The sequence below is a fragment of the Phodopus roborovskii genome, unplaced genomic scaffold (genome assembly GCF_943737965.1).
Source record: "Phodopus roborovskii unplaced genomic scaffold, PHOROB, whole genome shotgun sequence".
Classification (NCBI taxonomy): Eukaryota; Metazoa; Chordata; class Mammalia; order Rodentia; family Cricetidae; genus Phodopus; species Phodopus roborovskii.
In genome coordinates, this window is record NW_026126407.1 from 49458143 (window position 1) to 49476124 (window position 17982).

Consider the following 17982-nt stretch of genomic DNA (forward strand, 5'->3'; position numbering starts at 1 on the left):
GGTGTGGTGGCGCACACCTTTTCTCCCAGCACTCAGGAGACAAAGGCAGACAAATCTCTGTGAGTTTGAGGCTAACCTGGTCTAAAGAGTGAGTTCCAGGACAGCCCTAGAGAGAACCTGTATCAAAAAATAAAAAAGGGGCTTGAGAGGCTGAAGCAAGAAGATGGGCTCATGGCCAGCCTTGGCTACCTGTAGAGAGCCTTCACCAATAAACTAAGATAAAGAGTGGGTCTATCAGGCTTCAGCAGTATTACACAGCCTGCTCTAGTTCAAAGGCAGAAAGGTCGTAAGGTTACTATTGTTGTGATGAAACACCATGACCAAGGCAGCTCAAAAAGAAAGCATTTAACTCATAGGAAACCTGCCCTTTTCTGGATGGAGACAGAAGGGGGTGGGGGTGGGAGGGAGAGAGACTGGGAGGGGAGGATGAGAGGGGAGGCTGAATCTGGAATATAAAATAAATAGAAGAATTTTTAAAAAGCATTCAGTTGGGGCTTTCATACAGTTTCAGAGGGTTAGTTCATCTCTATCATAGCTGAGAGCATGGCAGCAGGCAGACAGGTATGGCCCTGAAGTAGTAGCTGACCGCTTACATCCCAATGTGTAGACAGGGGCAGAGAGAGAGAGAGAAAGAGAGAGAGAGAGAAAGAGAGAGAGAGAACACCTCAGTGGCACACACTCCCTGACAAGGCCACACCTCCTAGTCCTTCCTAAGCAGCCACCATCTAGGAACCAAACATTCAGAAATACATTGAGCCTATGGAAGCCATTTTCATTCAATCCACCACAAGAGGTAATTAACCAATAAAAGAACAATATCCAAAAACATCCCAGCAGAGGTCTGGCCATTTTTCATCTGGTAAGAGATTGAAAGAACTACTTGTACTGGCCAGAACCCATAGCTTTTGCATTGTGCAGTAAGTTATGTGTTACAGCATCTAGAATTTAAGTTTTAAAAAGTGTATTTATAATCCCAGCTTGTGTGAGGATGACAGAGGAGGACCCTAAGTTTGAGACTAGCTTGGACTTTCTAGGGAGACCTTTTGTAAAACAAAAAAAAAAAATTTACTTGTATATATACATATGTCTATGAAATGAGATATCTATGATGTTTTCTTAATATTGGAAAATAATATTGATATATAGTTTGTTAAGTATTTTTCACTTAGTATTAATCACATAGTAATGGGAAAATCATAATCCAAAAAGCCAGTTTCTGGGGTTGGGGGTCAACCATCTGCCTCTTAAAATCCTTAGCAAAGCATTATCTGTTGCCATGTGGCCATGGTATGCTTTTGAAGGCAACTTCCCTAGGCTTCTTACAAAGTACTTCTATGTCTGTCCTCAGTGTAGTTGTAGTTGTAACAGATCTTTGGAGAACTTTGAAGGTGAGTGTCCATCACATCAAGGACAGTGACTTGTTGGTATTTTTGGTCAGGAATCTGGAATGCCTGATTAAATGAGGCCTTTCCACAGGGGCTTCTAGGCAAAGGTTGTATGTGTAAACACTGGAACCTGTTTTTGAAGGCCCTTTCACATGTGCTCTGTCATGCTGCTCCCCAGAGAAGCCAAGTGAGCACATGCAGCACTAACCCAGGAGGCTTCCCACTCCAGGCTCAGTGTCAGCTCCTTGGACTTTGGAGCATATAACTGTATATTTTGATTTTGACTCTCATTGCTTATAGCTCCTCCCTATTTATACACATTATCTAACTAGAAATGGAACATAAAAGTTAAAGATTACTTCAAAATTAGGTTGTATTCATTTAGAGACTTTTTGTTGTTGTTTTTGTTTTGCTTTTTGTTTTTTGAGACAGAGTTTCTCTGTGGCTTTGGAGCCTGTCCTGGAACTAGCTCTGTAGACCAGGCTGAGATTTTTTTTTTTTTTTTTTTTTGAGATAAGATTCCACTACATAGCCCTGGCTGGCCTAGAATTCATTGTGCAAACCAGGATGGCCTTGAACTCATAGAGATAACTCCTGCCTATCCCTCCTGAATGCTGGAATTAAAAGTGTGTGTTACCTTGCAAGATTTTTTAAAAAAAAAAAGAGTTATTAATTTCTTTTTATGTGCATGATATTTTGCCTGCATGAATGTCTGTGCACCACATGTGTGCCTGGTGTTCATGGAGATCGGAAGAGAGTATTAGATTCCCTGGAACTAGAGTTACAGATGGTTGTGAGCCACCATGTGGGTATTGGGAATTGAACCTGGATCCCCTGGAAGAACTACCAGTGCTGTTAAGTAATAAGCCATCTCTCTCCAGCCCCCAATGATTTCTTTTAAGTTGTAACAAATGAAACATCCACCAATGAACTATAACATAAAAATCCATCATATTCTCATCAAACTTGAATTTTTACAAGTCAGGGGGAAATGCTACCATTTATATCTGAAGTACCTTAGGTTCTACCTCCAGAGCTGTTCCAGTCTCCACTTCTTGCTGCTAGTTAGAAGGATGAAATCATCAAGCATCTTAACCTGAAGCAAATTCTGAACACAACTGAAAAGTGGGCTGTACAGTGAAGGGCTGTAGGTGGGCAAGCAGAAGCCTCTTCAGTGCTTCAGCTTCTGCCCCTGTGCTGAGGCAGCACCTACCTTCTCTTTTAACTGCAGCTCTGCCTTCTCTGCCAACAATTCTATGCCATGTTCCTGAAAAAGGTCACATATTCTTGGCGCAACTGGATGCTGATGTTGTTTGTGCAGATTCTGCTGCCTCTGGTGATCATTATGTTAAGCCTCACTTTTTTTGACTTCAAATTAAAGATAATGGAAAATGTACCCTTGGAGCTGACTTTAAAAACACATGGTCAGACTATTGTTCCATTTTTTGTTTCTAAGAATTCCCACTTGGATCCTCAACTTTCAGATTATTTTATAGAGATGCTTGTGGCTGCAGGACAGATTCCTTTGCATATTCAAGGTAAGCACCAGGATGAGGGAGCTGAGCCAGAAGTAGGCCTGCTTTTCTTTTCAGGGAAGCTGCATCTTTCTGGACCACATAGTGCTCTTTGAAGTCAGACTGAATATCTGAAAGCTCATTTAGAAACGTCATTTAGACTTTGGATAACAGGAAGTAGATAACTTCTAGAGATGAGACCATTGTCTCTCTCCTGAGGTTATGGAGTCTTTGTTTGTTTGCTTGCTTTGTTTTTTTCAAGACAGTTTCTCTGTCTGTCCTGGAACTCATTCTGTAGACCGGGCTAAACTGAAACTCAGGGATCCACCTGCCTCTGCCTCCTGAGGGCTGGGATTAAAGGTGTGAGCTATTGCTGCCTGATCAACGTTGTGGAGTCTTTAAGAAACTGATCATGGTGGAAGGTCTTCAAGTTATTGGCAGCATATCCCTGAAGGGAATGGAGATATCCCAGACCCTTCCTCATCCCTTTACACTTCTCATCCATTAGGAGAGGAGTTTTCACTTACATACACTCTTTCATGATATTCCACCACAGGCCTCAATGCAGCAGGGCCAACAGACCATGAATTGAACTATTAACCGAAACAAACCTTTTCTCTCAGATATTTGTTACAGTGACAGAAAGCTGGCCTAACACGCTGTGCGTCTCAAAGCTTCAGTTTCTCCATACATCAAATTGGGAGAACCCTGTTTTGAAGTATTGCTGGGACAATTTTATAATGAACATTTTGTACAGCTGGTGTCCAATGTAATAATGTCATCATTTTTGTTTTTTAAGATCACTAAAGACCTTTTTTTCAGCTTTAAAAGTTCTAGAAAACACCCACAAGTAAACACTGAGCTGAACTAGGATCCAGATGCAGAGAAAGAGGACAAGACCAGGTTGCAGAAACATAGAGATAGCTGACCTGAACAAGGAGGAGCTAATGGGCCCCCCAGACTGATAGCTGGGAATCCAGCATGGGTCTGATTCAGAACCCCTGAACATGGATCTCAGCCAGAAGGACTGAGCAGTCTAAGGGATCTCAGACAGTGGGACCAGGATATATTCCTGGTGCACAAAAGGACCTTGCGGACACATCCTCCATGGAGGGACACTCCCTTAACCTAGAGACAGGAGAGAAGTCCTAGTCTCTACTTCAAATGACTTGGCAGATTTAGATGACCCCACCTGGATGGCATTGCCCTACATGTGGAGTGGGGAGGTCATGGGAGGGGAGGGTGGTCGGGGTGCATGTGAGGGGGGAAGAGAGGGAAAGAAGGAGGGAGGGAGAGGGAACTGGGATCAATATGTAAAATAAAAATAATTTTAAAAAGTTCTAAAAGTATAGGTAGGTTGTATATGAGATGAGGCACTATGCACTAAAAGTACAGTAGTGAACAGAATTAATACCGGCCTACAAGGAACTTCTAAGCAAGAGGTGTATTGATAACTGATATATAATTACAGAACTAGTAGCAGTGATTACAATGGATACATTTCAGCTCAGAAGGATCAGAGGAAACCCCACAGTTAGTCTGCCAGCTGAATGGATTGGCTAGTGGGAAGGGAAAATAACCAAAATACATTCTAAACATGAAGATCTGAAAGCTTGAAGAACTCATAGGTATAGAAGAATCTAAAGACATGAGGCAAGAGCCTGGAAAGTGATGAAATTCTGTTAGAATGCAACATCAAAGAAAAAAGGTTTATTTTGGCACATGGTGCTAAGAGTTAGAAGTTCAAGAGTAAGGTATCATCTGTCCAGCTTCTGAGGAGAGCTTCATGTTGTGTGCTGGAACATGATGGATAGGAGGAAGGAATTTCATTGTAGAAAGAGGAAGTTAAGTAAATAGCCCACTGTTGCCATAACTAACCACTCCAAAGAGAAGTAACCCACTCCTACTAGAGCAGCAACAACCCCTAAGGGTGAAGCATCAAACCCACACAGTCATTCACATCAAAGTTTTTACCCCCCCTTTCTGTGCCATTACATGGCACAGAAACGACACACAAATGACATCCAAAACACAACATAGAAAATGGGTTCTAAGCCAGGCATGGTGGTACATGCTTTTAATATCAGTACTTAGGAGGCAGAGGCAGGCCAGTCTCTGTGAATTTCAGGCCAGCCTGAGACCTTGTCTCAAAAACAAAACAAACAAGAACTCCAGAAAGTTCATTTTATAATATGTGGATATGTGGCTTTGCCTAGAGGTCAGAGTCACTACAAGTTGGTAGGTCTGAATATACTATTATTAGGTATGTCCTTTTTCACCAAGTATGGAGATTTTTTTATATAGAAGATTTTGTTTGGAACCACATGGTCCAAGAAGACATTATGGGACTAGACCTGACTGAGGTGATAGTGAGGGAAAAAGTAGCTGGAATTCAAAAGGACTTAAAAGATGGAAATTTGAAGGTCACGTGGAAGGGCAGGAAGAGGCCAGCTGTTGGACGTATGTGAGGTTGGTGGTGGGGTACCCAGAAGGAACAGAAGAATGGGGTTGAGGTGGCTTGTGATGAATGCATTGTGTGCTACGGGGCCTGATGTGATATTTTCTCAGCAATTCTTATTGCCCAATGTTCCTTTGGCTCCCTTCTAGGTCCTGTAGAGGACTTCCTACTGAAAAAAGCAAGAGAGGCTCCTGAGGACTTTGATAAGCTCTATGTGGTGGCAGCTTCTTTTGAAGACATGAATAACCGCACCATAGTGAAGGCACTGTTCAACAACCAGGCATACCATTCCCCGGGCATGGCTCTGGCTCTGGTGGACAATTTTCTCTTCAAGTTGCTTTCTGGTGCCAATGCTTCCATTACCACAACCAACTACCCTCAACCTCAGACAGCCGAAGAGCTCTCAGAGAGTATCTTGTACCAGTATGTATGACTTCCTTTCTCCCGGCTTCAAGCTTACACATCTGTAGGGACTCTCACTTTCCCACCTACTTCTTTCTTTGTCTCATTTTAATTCCAAATGATTGTTTTGGAAGAAGGCTGCTAGTCACAGTTTTACTTAAACTGCTGCCTCGTGTTCTAACTTTTACAGGGGCCCTAAAGGACATTACCTTGTTATCAACTTTCTTTTTGGAATAGCTTTCCTGTCAAGCTCTTTCTGCATCTTGACAGTCACAGAGAAGAACATTAAGTCTAAGCACATCCAGTTTGTAAGCGGCGTCAGTGCAGTTGCTTTCTGGCTCTCTGCTCTGCTATGGGATCTCATTTCTTTCCTTGTTCCCACTCTCCTGCTAGTGGTGAGTACTGGGTGGTGCTGGACTCATTCCCTGTGGACCAGGAGCTCCTCTTAAAGTCTCATATGCAGTACCAGAACCAGCTGGGAAGTTCACTTGGGAGCCGTCCCTGTGGATACAAAAGCTCTTTCATCACTAACCCTGGTATCTTGAGGAAGGGGGTTCCTTGCTCCCTGGTGTTTATGTAGCACCCATAGAGCTGCTGCCTCCAGTCAATGAGAAACAGTATTTTGGAGACATGTATATATTATTCAGAAGTAGATAACCAGAGAACTGGGGTTGGAGTATTTGATTGTGATTGAATCAAGTAGTCCAAGAGTTCCCTGGTTATTCTGTGCAGTGTGTCCTCACCTGCTTTGTTCTGTGTGTTTTGTGAACATCTCTCCATCTTTTATTGTACTTCACTGTGTACTCAGGGCGGCTCCCTGAGAGCATATCTCAGAGTTTGTGGGCCTGTGAGATGGCTCAGTCAGTAAAAGTATTTGCTCACAGGCCTTATGATGTGAGTTTAATCTCCAGATCATACAAGATGGCAGAAAGAACCACCTCTAGAGAGTTGTCCTCTGTCTTCCACACACACGTCCCTGGCACACAGCAGTAACTCCACCCCACCCCCCACAAATAATAAATTAATTAAAGCTGAAATTACTGTATTCTTGGCACTTGGAATGAACGCTCACTGAATTTTCCCTCTCCCCTTCCTAAGTTGGTGTTTTTGTGGTATAAGGAAGAAGCTTTTGCACATCATGAGAACACCCCAGCAGTGATCTTGATAATGGTACTGTATGGCTGGGCTGTCATCCCCTTCATCTACACAGTCAGCTTCTCTTTCAAAACTCCTGGGAATGCCTGTGTTAAGCTCGTGGTAATACTCACCTTCTTGAGCATCAGTCCCCTCATGCTTGTCACGGTCACAAGTGAAAAAGGTAAGATCACATCTATGTTTTGCATAAAGCACTAATCTCTCCTCTTGCAGCCCCAGTAGTTACACCCTCAAAAATGTGCATGTACCAAAGACCTGTGAGACAATGTTCACAGCTGCCATGGGCTGGAGATCCCCAACTGGAGTGTACCAAATGCATCTCCATGGTGGATGGAGAAACAGTTCAGTCGTACTCAGTAGATTATAGCTCAGTTTTTAAAAAGGACTATGTTGAGCAAAGAGTCTACCATGTCTTGTGTGAAGTCCATAAACAGACAAAGTGAATTCTGGAAACACAATCAGAAAGGGGGTTGCCTCTGGCTTGTGGGGAAAGGGATGACTAAAGGAACAACACACTAGGGAACTTTGGGAATGAAGAGATGGTCTTGATCTTGAATTGGGTACTACTGTACATGGACTTACATATTCACTAATCACTGTTTACCTTCGATCCATGCATTTCACTAAAATGTAGTGGTCTTTACTTTAAAAAAGATGAGTAAATTAATAAGTCAACATTGGAGAAAGGGTTTCTGGTAAGTAAAAGAAACTAAGATTGAGTCATTATTTATAACACACACCTGAGACTGACATCTTCATATTTATGCAGTCATCTCTGGGTCAGGGTTGGACAAAATGACTGATGTTACTTCCACAATGCTCTTCTCACTAAGGATTTATTTTATTACCATGTGTATGGGTCCATGTTTTTCTGTGTGAATGTGCACGTGTGGGGATTCACATGGAGGTCAGAAGAGGGCATCGAATCTTCTGGAACTATAGAGACAAGTGATTGGGAGCTGTCAACATAGTTGCCTGGAACCAAACTCCAGTCCATTGTAAGAGCAGCAGGTTCTTAACTGCTGACCATCTCTCCAGCCCCTACAATACTCATTTTCATTTGCATTTATGCCCCACAACTTCTTCGGGTTGACTTTTCTTCACTTCCTCTTTTTTCTTTGGGGGCTTGGTGAGATGAGTCAGCAGTTAAGAACACTGGCTGCTCTTCTAGAGAACCCAGGTTTTATTCACAGTACCCACATGATGGCTCACAAATGTCTGTAGGTCCAGCCCCAGAAGGTCAAGGGTACTGCACACATGGTGCAGGCAAAACACACATGTAAAAGTTAAGAAAAATTATTTTATATGCATAAGTGTTTGGCTGAATGTCAGTATGTACATCTCTTGCATGCCTGTTACTCACAAAGGCCAGAAAGAAATGTCAGATCCCTTGGAACTGGAGTTAGAATGCTTGAGCTGTCATATGGGTACTGGGAACCAAATCCAGATCCCCTGTAAGAGCAGAAAGTGCTCTTAATCACTGAGCTATATCTCCAGCTCTCATCTTTATTTTTTTTTCTTAACTTGCAATCTGGCTTACAATTTCCCTTTGCTTTTATTTGGGGACTTTTTCTCTCTCCCAAGGGAACTTATGGCAGTTTAGTCTCCATAAACTATGGAGGAAGGGACCATATACTCCTTGACTGACTGCAAGATGACACTCCAGAGCTAGGGATGTGGTAGAGTGTTTGCCTGTCATGAGTGAGGCCCTCAGTTCAATTCTCAGTATAGGGGAAAATAAAACACTGAGCAACTCTGGAGCTGGCTCCTATGCCCTGTTCTGTCTGTCTCAGCTCACCACCAACCCGTACCCTTCTGCCTTTCCATCTCTGTTCACACATGCCTGCTGGATTTTCTCAGACACAATGTGTCTTCAAGTTCACCTACAAGAACAAGGGTATGGAAGTAAAGGGATAGATTCAAGGAGCTAAGCAAGGAAAAGTACTCATGTCTTATGGGTTGAATGAATAGATGGAGAGTCAACACCAGGAGTGAGGGAAGCCAGGTTTCTGGTGGACACCTGAAAGTATGATGATCTGGACTAAAGAAATGAGTTAGGAGGGAAAGTGACATGTGCACTTTGACTCATGCAAGTAAAATCTGCTCGTTCTTTGTAGACCTTGGCTATGCAGAATTCTCAAATTCCTTGGATCACATGTTCTTAATACTTCCTGGACATTGCCTGGGAATGGCTTTTTCCAACTTGTACTATAACTTTGAACTTAAAAAGTTTTGCAATGCTAAGAACTTGAGTGATATTGACTGCAATGATGTTTGTAAGTATTGTAAACAAAACTTGCTGATAACAGTTTTGTTAATTTTTATTTCATGTGCATAGGTAAGTGTTTCTCAAATATGTCTGTATAAGGGTGTTGGATGCCCTGGAACTAGAAATATAGACAGTTGTAAGCTGCCTTGTGGGTGCTGGGAATTTGAACCCAGGTCCTCTGGAAGAGCAGCCAGTGCTCTTAACCACTGAGCCATCTCTTCAGCCCCCATGCTAATAACATTTTTATCCTGATATGATTTACATAATATGATTTGATTTTTCTTTGTGAGACAGGGTTCTTCTGTGTAGCTCTGACTGTCCTGGAACTCACTCTGAAGACCAGGTGGGTCTCTAACTCACAGAGCTCCATCTGCCTCTATCTCCTCAGTGCTGGAATTTAAAGGCATATGCCACCACTACCCAGATGATTTGTCTTTTTTGAAACAAAGTTTCTATGTATTCCTGGCTGTAACTTGACTTTTCTCTCCCACAAGCCGGTTCCCAAATAACCAGTCAGAGACTTAGTATTTTTTTTGGAAATGCTTGGTTGATAGCTCAGACTTATTACTAGCTAGCTCTTACACTTAAATTAACTGCCACATGGCAGTGCCTTTGTTATCATGGTATGTTCATCTTCTGAGTCCTCTAAGTTTGTCTGGCGACTCTCTAATTCCCTTCTTCCTCCCAGAATTCTCTCTGTGTCAGACTGTCTCGCCCAATCTCTTCCTGCCCTGCTATGGGATAATCAGCTTTTTTATTAACCAATGAGAGTAATACATAGACACAGTATACAGAAGGATTATTCCATAGCACCTGGCTGTCCAGGAACTCACTATTTAAACCAGGCTAGCCTTGAACTTGCAAAGCTTCACCTAATTACAGGTATGTGCCATCCCACCAAGGTATAATTTATTGCAACATTCACCTTTTATATGAAATAAAATGGTATTTGCATATAAGCTATGCATATCTGCACATTGTCCCTATGCCGTGTGTGTGTGTGTGTGTGTGTGTGTGTGTGTGTGTGTGTGTTGCCTGGAATCTGACACAGAGCCTTGTGCATACTAGGCAAATGTTTTACCACTAAGATATACCCTAGTCTGCTCCCACATAGTTTAAATTATCTTTAAATTTCTTAAAACAGTTACTATAGTGTAAATGTTATATAAATAGTAGTTACACTATATTTAAGAATAATGACAAGAAGAAAACTATAGATATTTAGTACAGATACAGTTTTCATTTTCTGAAATGTTTTGACACCCCCAATTTCTCATTGGTTGAACCCATGTATATAGAACCTAGGAATACAGAGAGAAGACTGTGCTATGCCATTTTATATGGAACTCAAGAATCTGTAGATTTTTTGTGTTGATGTGAACCACTGCCATGCTAAGGGAAGACAGTAACCTACATCTATACCAAAAGGAGACTGTTAACAAATTGTGGTACAACTATACGGTAGAAAATGATACAAGTATCAAAAGTGTTTTATCTGCATATTTTTATGCAGTAAATGTCCATTATATATTAAGTGAAGCAAGTACATTGGAGAAGATAATGCATAGAATTGTTACATTTTCATTTAAAAGATAATATTTAGGCCAGTGAGATGGCTCAGTGCTTGCTGACAAGTCTGATGACCTAAGGATGATCCCTAGGTCTCACATTGTGGAAGGAGATGATAGACTGCCACATGTTGTCTAACCTCCAAACATGCTGTAGCATATGTGCCCACTGCCCTATGCATACATAATACACACACAAATAAGTAAATAAATAAACAAATGCAATTTTACAAATTAAGGTCTATAGAGGTGGCTCAGCTGTGAAGAGCACTGGCTGCTCTTCCAGAAGCCCTGGGTTTAATGACCAGGACCTGCATAGTGACTAATAACTATTTGTAATTGCAATTCTAGAGGATCCACTGTTTTCTTTAGACCTCTGTGGTCATGATAATATACAGACACACATGCAGGCAAAACACCTATGCACATAATAAAAAAGTAACAAGATAATATCTGTGGGTTGAAGCTTAGTAATAATTTGACTAACATGCATGATGCAATAAGTATAAGTATAAAAGAATATGCACAAAAAACTGTGCAATCATTACAATAATTAAAGAAATGAAAAGTAGTTTCATTGCCTAATTCATTCTTTTTTATTTTCCCCAGTCAGAGTATGTTCACTGCATAATTTTTAAATATACATATTTATAAAAATTTAAGGCAGTTCAGATTTTAAAAAGAGAATAGAGACCTTCAGAGCTGGTTTGGTTTGGTTTGGTTTGGTTTGGCAGTGATGGATGAAACTCCTAGGGTCTCCTGCATGCTGAACAAGTATTTTCCACTGATCTAACCCCCAAGTCTCTCCTGAGATTTTTCTATGTGAGTGGTCAGTTCACTTGCAGGGGGATTGATGGTTGAAAGGACAATCAAACAGTAAGTATTTTGTGTTTTAGATAAATGTCTCTAAACAAGAAAAGTCTTTTATTATTATTAATTTTTGTCTCAAATATGATAAGCATGCTTTACTGCTGGGCTACTTTTCCAAGCCCTTTTATTTCTTTTTTAATACTTGTTTCATTTGGTTTTTAAATTTTATTTTTATGTACATTGGTGTTTTACCTGTATGCATGCCTGTGTAAGGGGATCAGATCCCTGGAACTAGAGTTAGAGACAGTTGTGAGCTGCTATATGGGTGCTGAGACTTGAACTCAGGTCAGTACTTTTAACTGCTGAGCCTTCGCTCCAGCCCCCTTTTATTTCTTAATTGACAAAAATTATATAAATTTATATAATACAGCATTAGAAAAGTATTTTATTGCATTCTTTTAAATAATGTTTGTATTTGCTTTTTGAGAATTTCGTGAAATATTTGACTTTTCTTTCCCTTCCCCCAACTCCTTCCAGATCTTCCCCTATCTCCTATCCACCCAACTTCAAGTGCTTGCCAAAAAAAAGGGGGGGCTGGAGAGATGGCTCAGCCATTAAAGGCTAGGCTCACAGCCAAAAACCAAGCATAGAGCCCAGTTTGTGTAGCAGATTACTTCTAAGCATGGAGCCTGACCTGAAGTGTGGTTGATGTACTCAGTGTCACTCCATTGAAAAAAAACCCATGTTCTTTCTCCCAACAACTATCTACTGCAAACAGCTTCCAGGTTAGGGGTGCAACTTCATGCCCATGTGTCCTCCTCTGTGTTGGGATTTTTGTCTGGCTTGAACTTGTGACGATCTTATGCATGCTGTTACAGCATCTTTCCCATTGTGTTACCACCTCTAGGTCTTACTATCTTTCTGCTCCTTATTTTGCATAGATCATGAGCCTTGAGAAGGGTGTAATATAGCCATCCCAGTTAGGGCTGAGCCTTCTAATGTCTCTTATTTTCTGCAGTAGGTTTCTTTGCTAATTACCATCTATTATAAAAAGAAAATTTCTCTGATGAGGGCTGAGCAATGCATTTATCAATGGGTATAGAATATGTCCTTAGAAATCATTTGATTGCTACATTCTAGGGCTCATGACCCTAGTTAGTTGCAAGTTCTTGGATGTTTTGTTTGTTTATTGTTTTGTTGTTTTGTTTTGTTTTTTGATACAGGGTTGCTCTGTATCTTTGGAGCCTGTCCTGGAACTCACTCTGTAAACCAGGTTGATCTCAAACTCACAGAGGTCTGCCTGCCTTTGCCTCCCAAGTGCTGGGTTTAAAGACATGTGCTGCCACCACCACCTGGCTTGTTTGCTGTTGTTTTTAAGACAGTCTCGCACATATATCACAGAAATCCCTAGAAATGCTAAATAGTCCAGACCAGTCTCATGTTTATGGCAATTTTCCCACCTTAGCCTCCTGAGTACTGTGATTACAGGTGTGAACCACCATGCTCAACTAATTGCATTGTTTTTAGATAGCATTTGGTTACAGCAAGGAAAAGATATTCTTACTTACCATGTACTAGGATGTGGTGATAGCATTGATAGCAATGATGCTTCTTTTAGTAATATTTGTTACTATGGGAATTTACTTGCTATATATAAAGATGAGGAATAACTTTGAAAAATCTCCAAAAAGGTATGCTAAAATGTGTTTATTTAATATTAGCAGAAGGATATGTGGTCCAAAAGAACATCTATGCCTGGGAATCTCTGGGGATAGGGAAATACCTGACAGCTTTGGCTATCTTGGGACCTGTGTACATCACCCTGCTTTTCCTCATTGAAGCCAATACATTCTGCATACTGAAATCCAAGCTATCTGGCTTTTCTAGGAAGGAAAAAATGGTGAGTAAATAGAGGTGAAAGTCGTGTAAAAACAGGTCAAGGCCTGATTCTAGAGCAGTGGTTCTCAACCTTCCTAATGCTGCGACCCTTTAATATACTTCCTCATGCTGTGGTGACCCCCAACCATAAAATTATTTTTGTTGCTACTTCATAATTTTGCTTCATTAATTTTGCTACTGTTATGCATTGTAATGTAATATGATATGCAACCCCTATGAAAGGATTGTTAAACCCACAAAGGGTTACAACCAACAGGTTGACAATCACTGCTCTAGAGCTTCCTTCCTGTGTTTGTTAGCTTCCTTGATTCTCCCTGTCAGAGGGATCCCAGAGGGCCACTTATTTAATCACAGGGCAGAGAGGCAACAGCCTATGCACAGGGAGAAAAACCTGATTCAGCCTTTGAGACCCTGATCCACATATGGGATGTTTTAAGGGCCAGCTCCTCAGCTGAACAGGAACAGGACCCCAGCTTGCTAGAACAACTCACTTTGTGAAACACTACTTCTGCAGTCAGCTACAAGCAGAAGAAAGGGCTGCTCTATTAGCTCGTGAGACCAACACCCTTTAGAGGAAACTGAAGAAAATGGGCTTTTCTTACATCTTCACTTTCCTGGGCTTTAAACTTGCTTTCTTCAAATGCTGATGCTTTGTGATTTGCATGTTTACCTCATCATGGTCACGAGAATGGAGTGGTAGTGTGTACATGGCACTGTGTTCAGACACAGTACCTCCAGGGTATACCAGAGAGGCTTGATCCCTTCCAACTCTAGTCAAGCTCTACCTTCTACCCTTGTAAATGTAAACCAGTTACATGTCTACCCTTGTCTTGGGAATGTAGGGAATGTTCCTTGATGAGATGGAAGATGAAGATGTATTAGAAGAGGCAAAAACCATCAAGTTTTATTTTGAAACATTAATAAAGAAAAATCCAGTTATTGTTAAAGAAGTCTCAAAGGTAAAGTTAAATTCATCATTGCTCCTTTATCTGTTTGCCTGTTTGATTTGGGACAGGATCCTGCGGTGTGGTTTACATAGACCTTGAAGTCATGATCCTCCTACCTCTGCCTCCTGAATACTCTGATTACAAGTAAATGTCATGCCTGGATCTCATGGCTTGTGAAAATGTTCTTGTGAACATTTTACACACAGAATCAGCCTTCTGCTGGGCTTGTGGCCTATGCACAGCAGCGATGGGCTTCCAGGGAAGACAGACTTAGTCAGGAGGTTTCTCTCCTGAGAATGAAGCACATCTAAACTCGTGTTTATGCCCAGAGACAGAAACTGTTGTACCTTTGTTGCCTCCTCTGTGGTCATCTGGATAAAGGGAGGGCCTGAGATAGTAGGGAATGGGAGCCATGCTTGCTAAATCCCCGAGAAGAACAGAAGGAGAGATGTAACTTGCTTGACCTCTCCTGTGTCCAAATAACAAATGTGGAGGTGCCATGTGGAATAAGGGCTCTAGAAACTAAATGGAGCCTCCCAAGTTTCTCTAAGATTCTTAGGAGGAATTTCAAAAGATCTTTCAAACATCCAGCTATTTTATAGCATTTCCCCAAGGTTTGTCAGTCATATTATTTTCCTTCGGTATCTAGTGGTTAAAAAACTGAAAACAGTCCAGCAATGGTGGTGCATGCCTTTGATTCCAGTACTGGGGATGTGCTGTGGAACAATTTTGTACACTGTAAATATGTATTGCTCTCATTGTTATTAAAAAGCTTATTGGTTGATGGCTAGACAGGATTTTCAGGGCAGAGGGAATACTGGGAAGAAGGGTGGAATCCGAGAAGTTCCCAGCCAGATGGAAAGGAAAAAGGACATGCAGGAGAGGTAAAAGCCTATGTGCAGCACATAAATTAATAGAAATGTGTTAATTTAAGTTGTAAGAGCCTGTTAATAACAAACCTAAGCTCTTGGCTGAGCATTTATAAATATGAAGTCTCTGAGTGGTTATTTGGGAAGCAGCTGGCAGAACAGAGCTGATACCATCCCAAACAACAAATACTCTGCCTACATTGAGGATACAGAGGCAGGTGGATCTCTGAATTTGAAGCCAGCCTGTTCTATAGAGTGAGTTCCAGGACAGCCAGGGTTATATAGAGAAACCCTATCTTGAAAAACAAAATAAAAACAAACAAAAGAGCCAAACCAAGAAAGAAAACCCCGTCAGCAACATCCAAGAGTTTTATTTGCTCAGGGACAAAGAAAAGCAGATTACATCCAAGAACTAAGTTCACAGTGTGTAGGGGTTGGAGGAAGAAGGGAAACACAGTGGCTGGGGGAAATAGCTTGTCTGAGCTTGGGTCCTAAGAGGTAACTCAGACCTGCTAGATTGAAAGTGTAGTGGCTGCTGGCTGCTGGCTTCCTGCCTCCTCTCTGCATCTCTGCCTTGTGTCTCTCAGGTCTATAACAAGAAGGTACCTCTGCTGGCTGTAAACAAGGTGTCCTTCACCGTTGAAGAAAAAGAATGCTTTGGCCTTCTTGGCCTCAATGGAGCTGGGAAGACTTCCATTTTCAACATGCTGACTGGGGAGCAGCCCATCACTTCAGGGGATGTCTTTGTCAAGGGTTTCAACATCAAGTCTGACCTTGTGAAGGTGGGTGTGTCTGCAACAAATCTTGGGGATTGATACAAGATTCAGGGTCATGAAGCTTGGAGCTTGATCTCAAAAGGTCCATATGTCTATTTCATTTGTAACCCCTCCAAATCTAAGTGATTCCTAGATGCTTCTCTGAACTCTAGGTCAGATATCTAACTGCTTATATAACACTCTCTCTCAAGTGCCTACAGGAACCATAGTGAGCACCATAGTGCCTCTACTACCTTGTCTTCCCCCCTCCTGTCCTTCCATAGCAATGAGACAGCACACATCCACTTGTCATTCAGGGTACCATCCAAGTTATCCAGTTGGCATTTGTGATCCATGTAGGCTCCTACCAAAAACTCCTCAGATCTGCTCACTTGAACCCATTTCTACCATAGTCACCCTGGCCTGTATCTTCCCTATTTCTCTGTAGAACTTGGCTTTTTCCCACTTCAAGCCTGAGCCTTCTTTTGCTTACTCAACAGCTTTCTTCTCTCTTTGTTCATTTCTATCACTAACAATTATTTTTCAGACTCTTAATAGATATTTTGTTTTGCTCTGAGAAAGGGTCTCAGGATGTAATCTAGACTGATCTCAAGTGTGTGGTTCCAAGAGTTGGTATTATAGGCATGTGCCACCATACCTGCCTCCTTTGATAGATTATTATCTGTTCCTGAAGGTTATAGTGTTCCTAGATGCTATACGCACATCCCACTGTCCTCACACTCTCCTTGCTTGGCCCTTTGGTTTCTCTAGCTCCCATTACCATCCACTTGATGATGCTTCCCAAGTAGCCATGTATCTACCCAACTCTAGTCCTGTGTCAAACTGTAGAACCCAGCTTCCATACAAGCCAATCCCCCATGGCCTTCTTTTTATATATGTATACATACATTATACATAAAAACATACATTGAGAAGATTTTTGTTTTGCTTCTTTGTTTTTTTTTTGTTTGTTTGTTTTTGTTTTTGTTTTTTGAGACAGGATTTCTCTGTGCAGCTCTGGCTGTCCTGGAACTCACTCTGTAGACCAAGATGTCCTGGAACTCACAACAATCTGCCTGCCTCTGCCTCCTGAATGCTGGACTTAAAAGTATGTGCCAATTGTTTGTTTGTTTGGGGGACAGTGTCTCCTGTAGCTTTGGCTGGCATGGAACAGAAGTCCTCCTGCCTCTGCCTTCTGGTTCAGGGATTAAAGGTGTGCTACAACACTTGGCAGGGCAATTGCCTAATGTGTTTGTGTTTGAAGCCTACAAGAAGGAAAACAAAACAATATTTGAAGTTCATAGCTAATATTTATCCAACATTATAAAAGAAATAGATTATAAATGAATTAAGCCCTGCTGACCATAAGCAGGATAAATAAAAAAAGGATTAGCTCCAAGGAATATTGATATAGTAAAACTTCTGTAAACCAAATATGATAGAGAAAATCTAAGGTAACCCAACAATAAAAGTTGGGGGCTGGGCATGGTAGCACACACCTTTAATTCCTGCACTTGGGAGACAGAGGCAGGTAGATCTCTGAGTTCCAGGCCAGCCTGGTCTACAAAGTGAGTTCCAGAACTTCCTCATTGCTTACACAGTGAGACCCTGTCTCAAAAAAACCAAAATAAATACTAAATAAATAAATAAAAAGGTGGATTACCTTGAGAACAGCATTTAGGTTGTCATCGGACTTCTGAACAGAAACAAGCGCCCAGAAAACAGGATAGCAATATGCTATATGAAGCTGTACTTTAAGAAAAAGCCACTTTGGAGGTTGGTGGTTCCACCTCCAGCACCACACATACAGAATTTGATTTTTATTGCCATCAGGTGTATTTAATTTTTATTAATCATATGAATAATTTTCTATAACATCCTAGGGCAAACTAGTGAAATATGACAGTCTGACTGGTGGGGTTTCCCTTTCAGAGACCCCCATTGGTTGCAT

The 17982-nt window shown here is 41.4% G+C and overlaps 1 protein-coding gene across 1 annotated transcript in view; it reads left to right on the top strand.

The window, feature by feature from the left end:
* The window catches only part of LOC127219568 (ATP-binding cassette sub-family A member 17), an 87231-nt gene that overhangs the window by 55034 nt on the left and 14215 nt on the right, over window positions 1-17982 (top strand). Inside the window, exons 19-26 of the mRNA XM_051181242.1 lie at window positions 2617-2923; window positions 5507-5780; window positions 5950-6154; window positions 6858-7077; window positions 9032-9190; window positions 13283-13461; window positions 14303-14419; window positions 15864-16058. Coding sequence (XP_051037199.1) covers window positions 2617-2923; window positions 5507-5780; window positions 5950-6154; window positions 6858-7077; window positions 9032-9190; window positions 13283-13461; window positions 14303-14419; window positions 15864-16058 — 1656 coding nt within the window. The remainder of the gene's footprint in view (window positions 1-2616; window positions 2924-5506; window positions 5781-5949; window positions 6155-6857; window positions 7078-9031; window positions 9191-13282; window positions 13462-14302; window positions 14420-15863; window positions 16059-17982) is intronic.